Here is an 8,503-nt window from a genome sequence, read left to right as displayed (position 1 = left end):
ACCCGCGCCTAGCTAGCCCCGGACGGCGCGAGGAAAGCGCCCTGCCCAACCCGAGACTGGCGGCCTCCCGGGGCTGGGCTCTGGAGAGAGCGCAGTGGCAGGAGTGGCCGCTGCCGAAGTCCCCCGGGCAGGGGGCAGGGCCAAAGGAGCGCGCGCTCTGGGCGCCGGGGCGACACTCCAGCCCCGGGGGACCCGCCGCCCAGCTCCCGAGGGTGCGGCAGCCTCTGGCCACTCAGCCGGGGCCGAGAGGGAGCTGCCGGGCGGGGAGGCGCCGCAGGCACCCGGCGGGCAGGGCGGGGCAGGGCAAGACGGCCGCCTCCGCAAGTGCCACCCGACCCACCCGGGCCTCTCCCTTCTGCCTGGGACGTCAGCGGACGGGGCGCTCGCGGGCCGGGGCTGTATGGGGCTCCCGCGCGGGTCGTTCTTCTGGCTGCTGCTCCTGCTCACGGCTGCCTGCTCGGGGCTCCTCTTTGCCCTGTACTTCTCGGCGGTGCAGCGGTACCCGGGGCCAGCGGCCGGAGCCAGGTAGGGGCTGCCGAGCGCAGAGCGGGAGGGCGCAGGGGCGACCAGGGCGCGGGGAGGGTCCCCAGCCCAGGGCTCCCCGGCGGCCCGCAGCCCTCAGCCCAACCTCCGCGTGGACCCCTCTGGGGCCAGCTCTCAGCGAGGACTCGGCCGCGGCCCTTTGTCGCCAGAACCCTCTCCCAGCCTTGACCTCGCGCTGCCCGGACCCCGCGGCCTTTGCCTGGGTCCAAGGAAGACCTCGCCCCTGTGCACTGGCGACCCGCCCCGGTGCCCCTTGTTGGTGAAGTCCTCCTCGGCCTGATAAGTACACTTTCTATTGTCGAAATCTGGCTGGGTCCCCGAAGCAGATAAAAACTTCCTTTTTTGTCGGGAACTCTCCCTCGGTAACGTCAGATTCTGCTTTTTGGGCAGGGGCCCAAGTCTCCGGTTTCCAACTTCGCGGGGACCCTCCGTCGGGCCGCGGCCAGTCACCTTTCCCGCCCGCTGCGGTCTCTGTCCGCCCCGCGCCCGCTCCCTTCTCCCCGGCTTCCGCTGGCCGTGTCTGGATAAGCCCAGTGCCGGCGCGATCCGCGAAGAGGCGGGCGCCCGAGGGAAAGAGGGGTGACTCCTGGCTCCATCCGCGTTCTCCTCCCCGCGCCGCGTCCTGCGCTCCACTCCCTCCTCCTCCCTAGGCACTTTCCTGGGTGTCCCACGAGGAGAACCTGGGAGCCGGCCTCTAGCAGGTGGTGGTTCCGGTGACTGAAGAAGCCGCAAAACGATTTCGCTTAGCTTAAGAAAGGCGGACCAAGCCGTGCGAAGTCTGGGTTTGGGAAGAGGGAAGGGCCCGGCAGCCTCAGGGAGAGGCCTCCAGCCCCAGCCTTTCCCTTCCTGGAGCTTTTCCATCTGCGCACCCCCTACCAACCTTGCTGGGGGCCTAACGGGATGAAAACAAAATAAGTATCTGGTCTCCACAGATGCTGTCAAAGGATACACCAAAAGTTGCAGAAGAATGTGAAACAGCTTGCCAGTGATCAGGAGTCCAGCACTCTTAGAACAAAGGGTGCTTGCCCCGCCACGGTGACTTAACGCCTGTAGTCCCAGCACTCTGGGAGGCGGAGGTGGGAGGATAGCTTGAGGCCAGGAATTCGAGGCTGTGAGCTGTGATTGCACTACTGCATTCCAGCCTGGTTGACAGAGCGAGACCCTGTCTCAAAAGAAAAGGAATCCTTGTCACTTTTATGTAAAGATGTTTAAAACACAAAGTATCTCAATGCAAAGAAAGAATACATGTTTGATATCAGCCTGGGCAACATGGCGAAACCTCGTCTCTACCAAAAATACAAAACTTATCCGGGGATGGTGGTGCATGCCTGTGCTTCCATCTATCTATTCCGGGAGCTGACCAAGATCCCTTGAGTCTGGGAGGTCGAGGCTGCAGTGAGCTGTGATCGCGCCACTGCACTCCAGCCTGGGCAATACAGCAAGGTCCTGTCTCCAGAAAAAAAAAAAAAAAAAAGTTCGAGGTGATGGACATGCTAATTAGCTGGTTTGATTATTACACATTACATACACGTATTGAAATATCACACTGTGGCCGGGCGCGGTGGCTCACGCCTGTAGTCTCAGCATTTTGGGAGGCCGAGGCAGGCGGATCACGAGGTCAGGAGATCCAGACCATCCTGGCTAACACGGTGAAACCCCGTCTCTACTAAAAAATACAAAAAATTAGCTGGGCGTGGTGGCGGGCACCTGTAGTCCCAGCTACTCGGGAGGCTGAGGCAGGAGAATGGCGTGAACCTGGGAGGTGGAGCTTGCAGTGAGCCAAGATCGCGCCACTGCACTCCAGCCTGGTGACAGAGCGAGACTCCATCTCAAAAAAAAAAAAAAAATCACACTGTACCCTATACATATGTGCAAGTATGTGCCAATTAAAAATAATTTTACAAAAAGGAAGAGACCTGATCTAGCAACTCAGCCCCACTTTGCATGTGACGTCCTGCCCCACCAACACCAAGGCCCTCTGGCTGCCCTGGACCACTGCCTATGGGGTAGCCCTGCTCCACAAGGAGCAGAAAAGAAAAAAAAAAAAAAAAGGCCTTCACCAAATGTGGTTCCTCGACCTTGGACTTCTCAGCCTCCATAACTGTAAGAAATGAATTCCTTTTCTTATAAAAATAATCTTTTGGGGACAGTCTCACTCTGTCACCCAGGCTGGAGTACAGTGGGTCTATCTTGGCTCACTGTAACCTCCACCTCCTGAGCTAAAATGATTCTCCCACCTCATCCTCCCAAGTAATACATTATCTTCTTTTTTTTTTTTTTTTTTTTTTTTGGGACAGAGTCTCCCTCTGTCGCCCAGGCTGGAGTGCAGTGGCCCCATCTCGGCTCACTGCAAGCTCTGTCTCCCGGGTTCATGCCATTCTCCTACCTCAGCCTCCCGAGTAGCTGGGTCTACAGGCGCCCGCCACCATGCCCAGCTGATTTTTTGTATGTTTTAGTACAGACAGGTTTTCACCGTGTTAGCCAGGATGGTCTCGATCTCCTGACCTCGTGATCCGTCCACCTGGGCCTCCCAAAGTGCTGGGATTATAGGCATGAGCCACCGCGCCCAGCCCCGAGTAATACATTTTTTAAAAAACACAAATTAAAATTGTTTCAGGGTATCTAATAGACTTTAAGTATGAAGTTTACTATACTTCTATTATAATGCAACAATGCTTTTTTTAAAAAAAGATCTTTCCTCTTTTCAAAATGTAGTATGACTCAAGCACCTGGCCCTTTCCTGCTGTTTCTCTGTATTTGCACTGTAGCTTAAACCCCAGTGCGGGGCAGCTCAGGACTCAGCCTTGCTGTGGGAGGTAGATATTTAGTCTGGGAGAGAGTGGGAGGTGGATGGCATTCTGGGCAGAGCCGGCAGGCCACATGAGCTTCCCCAGCTTGGGACTGCAAACGGACATGCCTGGCTACCGGGGACAGTCCAGGAAGATGGGCAGCTGGGACAGGGTCTACAGAGCCCAAGGAGAGGGCTCTTTAGTGCAGATTAGAGTGGAGCCCAGTCTGGGCATTTCCTCATGGCAGAATCTGGATCAGTGGGTCCCCACATGGGCATTTCTATTAAAAGTTGTTGTTGTTGTTTAATAGGAGAGTGAGAATCAACATAGGGCTGCCAGTTACTATCCATTGTCAACGTTATGTTTTTAAAAAGAGAACATTTTAGGGCTAAGTATTAAGAATATGAAGGCCGGGCACGGTGGCTCATGCCTATAATCCTAGCACTTTGGGAGGCTGAGGCAGGCAGATTGCTTGAGCCCAGGAGTTTGAGACCAGACTGAGCAACATGGCAAAACCCCATTTCTACTAAAAATACCAAAAAAAAAAAAAAAAAAAAAAAAAATAGCCAGGCATGGTGACACATGCCTGTAAGCCACAGCTACTTGGGGGACTGAGATGGGAGGATCGCTTGAGCCCAGGAGGTCAAGGCTGTAGTGAGCCAAGATCCTGCCACTGCACTCCAGCCTGAGTGACAAAGTGAGACCCTGTCTCAAAAAAAAAAAAAAAAAAAAAGGCTGGGCACGGTGGCTCACGCTTGTAACCCCAGTACTTTGGGAGGCCGAGGCGGGTGGATCACAAGGTCAAGAGATCAAGACCATCCTGGCCAACATGGTGAAACTCGTCTCTACTAAAAATACAAAACTTAGCTGGGCATGGTGGCATGCGCCTGTAGTCCCAGCTACTTGGGAAGCTGAGGCAGGAGAATCGCTTGAACCCAGGAGGTGGAGGTTGCAGTGAGCCAAGATGCACCACTGTACTACTCCAGCCTGGTGACAGAGCGAGACTCCGTCTTAAAAAAAATAAAAATAAAAATAAAAAAGAGAATATGATCTAAGTTGTGAGTAAAATTAGCTTTCTGAAAAACGCAGCACATGGTCTGTATATCTCCTCAGGCTGGTAAAACCTCCCAGAAGGGCATGCGCAGGCTGGTCCCCTTCCTACGCCCTCCCAGGTGTCCCAGGCACTTGGATTCCTGAGAGGGAGGGGCTGGAAGGATCAGTAGGAGCGGGTCTGGGAGAAGTGGCTGAGCACCAGGGATACTCTGAAGTCACACCAGGCCTCCCTGAGGGTGGGTAGTTCAGGGCAGCAAAACTGAACTTGGGGGTTCCCCATCATCTCCTTTACAGCTCTACCCCTGTCCCCCACCCGTCTCAACTCTGCCCTGTTCCGCAGCTCCTCCATCAGGCTCTCCAGCCTGGCTGCACAGCAGAATCACCTGGTTGGGGTGGGAGGGTAGGGACTGGACTCACCAATGCCCTCCCCCGACCCCAGAACAATCAGATCAGAATCTCAGGATTTCGGGGCTGAGCAATGGGGTTTTTCAAGCCTCCCTGGGGGTTCTCATAGGCAACCTAGGCTGAGCACCACCGTCCTAGTTCCTTCCCAGAGGGGGTCATTTTGTGCTCATGAGCAGGAACTACGGGATTACGTGGGCAGACAAGTGGACAGTCCAAGGGGGCAAGGGAGGGATGGGGGAAGGGATCAACTCTGCTCTTTCTGGGCCGTCCCTCCAGGGTCTTATAGGAAACCTAGAAACCAAAGGGAGGCAGATCCTGGGTTCCCTTGTGGCTCAGGCATCTCAGCACCTAGAAGCAGGTAACAAGAGACCTTTGTTTCTCTTGCAAGCTGCCAACCCAGAGTCCCCTCCACCTGTGGCTGCTGGGGTGAAGGGAGGGGTCTGAGAGAAGCCTGGCCACCTTTTGAAAGGGTAAGGACCCCTGTTCCTTCCTTCATGTTTTCCTTCTGCCCTGATTCAGGGGCCACCTAGCGCCTGGGAATTGGGCATTGGGAGGGGATAGTAACACTATCCCCTTACTGCCCTCTAGAAGGGACACTAATAATAGAGGCTGACACAGCAAGATCCTTTCTCTTCCTCCTTTAGGAGGTAAAAATAATATTTAGAGAACACATTTTTCTTTTATTTTCTTTTTGAGACAAACTTTCACTCTTTTTTTTTTTTTTGAGACGGAGTCTCACTCTGTCACCCAGGCTGGAGTGCAGTGGTGTGATCTCCCCTTACTACGAGCTCCACCTCCCAGGTTCACGCCATTCTCCTGCCTCAGCCTCCTGAGTAGCCTGGGCCTCAGCCTCCCAAGTAGCTGGGACTACAGGCACCCGCCGCCTCACCTGGCTAATTTTTTTGTATTTGTAGTAGAGATGGGGTTTCACCGTGTTAGCCAGGATGGTCTCGATCTCCTGAACTTGTGATCCACCCGCCTAGGCCTCCCAAAGTGCTGGGATTGCAGACGTGAGCCACCGCACCCGGCCAGGAGTTTCACTCTTTCACCCAGGCTGGAATGCAGTGGTGTGATCTCAGCTCACCACAACCTCCACCTTCAAGCGATTCTCCTGCCTCAGCTTCCCAAGTAGCTGGGATTACAGGCATGTGCCAACATGCCAGCTAATTTTTGTATTTTTAGTAGAGATGGGGTTTCACCATGTTGGCCAGGTTGGTCTCGAACTCCTGACCTCGTGATCCACCCACCTCGGTCTCCCAAAGTACTGGGATTACAGGCATGAGCCACCGTGCCTGGCCACCTAGAGGACACTTTTTATATGTGCTAACATACACTCTCTGTTTGAACCCTCCTAACAATCAAAGGAGCTCAATATGATTATCCCTATTGTATAAATGCAGAGACTGAGGTTCTGAGAAGTTCAGCAACTGCCCAAGATCACACAGCAGCCAAGTGGTGGAGACAGGTTGCAAACCCAGGAAGTGAGGTTTCAGAGCTGTCTTAGTCTGTTTTGTGCTGCTATCACAGAACACCTGAGTTGGATCATTTACAAAAAACAGAGAGTTACCTCTTATGGTTCTGGAGGCTGGGAAGTCCCAGGTCATGGGGTCTGTGTCTGGAGAGGGCCTTCTTGCTGCATCCTCATAGCTGGAAGGCAGAAAGACAAGAGAGCACGTATGCTCCAGAGAAGAGAGGCTGGATTCATCCTTGTATCAGGAACCCACTCCACAATAACTAACCCACTCTTGCAATAACCAAATTAATCCATTCATGAAGGCAGAGCCCAAGTGACCTAATCACCTCTTAAAGGTCTCATCTCTCAACACTGTTGCATTGGGGATTCAGTTTCCAACACATAAACTTTGGGGGACTCATTCAAACCATAGCAAGAGCCATAACCGTAACCAGGATTGTACTTCAGGAGTGGTGGGCGTGACCCACACAAAGGGGAAGGAAGGCCCAGTCATCTCAGACCTAATGCCTGCCTCTGGGGCCCTGTCAGGGAGATCCTTCAGATGGTCACAGTTCCAGGTGGCTGGCAATCTTTTCTATTTTCATATATTTTAAGCCACCATCTCACTGTTCCTATAAACTCCACATTTCTGCCACTTGCTGAGGGATGCCTTGATCTCTGAGTTTACACAGTGAGGCAAAACATAAGAAAGTGACAGTATCCTGTGTGCCTAAAGAGAGACATAGCAAGAATAAGAGCACAGAGCTGGGCGCAGTGGCTTACGCCTGTAATCCCAGCACTTTGGAAGGCCAAGGTGGGCAGATCACCTGAAGTCGGGAGTTCGAGACCAGCCTGACCAACATGGAAAAACCCCATCTCTACTAAAAATACAAAATTAGCTGGGTGTGGTGGCGCATGCCTGTAATCCCAGCTACTCAGGAGCCTGAGGCAGGAGAATCACTTGAACCCAGGAGGCAGAGGTTGCAGTGAGCCGAGATTGCACCACTGTACTCCAGCCTGGGTGACAAGAGCAAAACTCCCTCTCAAAAAAAAAAAAAGAATAAGAGTACAGAAGTGAAAAAATCAAAAGAACAAACAAACTTTTTTTTTTTTTTTTTTGAGACAAGGTCTCACTGTCACCTAGGCTGGAGTCCGGTGGCACAATCACGTTCACTGCAGCCTTGGCCCCTGGTCTCAAACAATCTTGCTGCCTCAGCCTCCTGAGCAGCTGGGACTACAGGCGCCTGCCACCATGCCCAGCTAATTTTTTTAATTTGGTAAACATGAGGTCTCGCTATGTTGGCCGGGTTGGTCTCCAACCCCTGGTCCCAAGCGATCCTCCCACCTCAGCCTCCCAAAGCACTGGGATTACAGATGTGAGCCACCACGATGGGCACAGACAGACTTTGTCCGCCCCTAGAGCTAAGGGGGTTGGTCAGTCCAAAAGCTTCCAAGGGGTAGGTCAGAGCTGCTGACCCCTGCTTTTTTCTGCTTTTTCCCCCAGGGACACCACATCATTTGAAGCATTCTTTCAATCCAAGCCATCGAATTCTTGGACAGGAAAGGTAGAGTGGTTGACTACCCCGTGGCAGTTTTGAGCACCCTCAAATTAGTGGGGAGGAGGGAAGAAGAGCAAACGAGAACACTCTCATGAGATTGCTGGGCAGGAGCTCTTTGGAACGCCCTAAGTTACAGCTGAGCATCCGTCCCTTCAGGGCCTCTCAGACCTGACCAATAGGGTTTCTTGTGGCCCAACAGCAGAGAAGGATGAATAAATATGTACTCATGGGGTGTAGCCAGCTGAACAGTTCTTCGGAGTCTTAAGATTGTATCTTAAATAGTCCTGTGAATTTTATATTCTACTCCTCAAAATATCTACTTCCTATAAAAGTCACATTTAAACTGCTCACCCTGGAGCAAACTCCAAGCTCTGAAAAGATGCCCTTGCTTGCCCAGAAGGTTTGAGAAGCTTCAGGGCCCTGCCTCATAACCTTAAGTAACAGACAGCATTAATTTTGGGACTTTACCTGCGTTCTCTCACGGAAGCCTCGCAGCAACCCTAGAACGTGGCCCTTACAAATGAGCAAAATGAGGCATCAAGAAGTTAAGTACCCCGCTTAGGTAGTAAGAGGTAGTCCTGGAGTTTGAGCCTCTTGTCTAGAACCTGGCTCAGAACCACTGCGCGATACAACCTCCCCAACCCCATCCCACTCCACCCCACCCTGGCTCCATGTGCTGCCGATAAGCAGGATGATGACTG

General features: G+C 53.1%; 1 protein-coding gene across 1 annotated transcript in view; it reads left to right on the top strand.

Moving 5' to 3' along the window:
• Positions 1 to 268: 268 nt before the first annotated feature.
• Positions 269 to 8,503, top strand: part of ST6GALNAC2 (ST6 N-acetylgalactosaminide alpha-2,6-sialyltransferase 2) — a 21,350-nt gene continuing 13,115 nt past the window's right edge. The window contains exons 1-2 of the mRNA XM_003818300.6: positions 269 to 525; positions 7,748 to 7,808. Coding sequence (XP_003818348.1) covers positions 401 to 525; positions 7,748 to 7,808 — 186 coding nt within the window. The 5' untranslated portion in view covers positions 269 to 400. The remainder of the gene's footprint in view (positions 526 to 7,747; positions 7,809 to 8,503) is intronic.

The sequence above is a fragment of the Pan paniscus genome, chromosome 19 (assembly GCF_029289425.2).
Source record: "Pan paniscus chromosome 19, NHGRI_mPanPan1-v2.0_pri, whole genome shotgun sequence".
In the NCBI taxonomy this organism is placed as follows: domain Eukaryota; kingdom Metazoa; phylum Chordata; class Mammalia; order Primates; family Hominidae; genus Pan; species Pan paniscus.
Note: the sequence above shows the minus strand (reverse complement) of the source record. Positions and strands in the feature narration are given on the sequence as shown.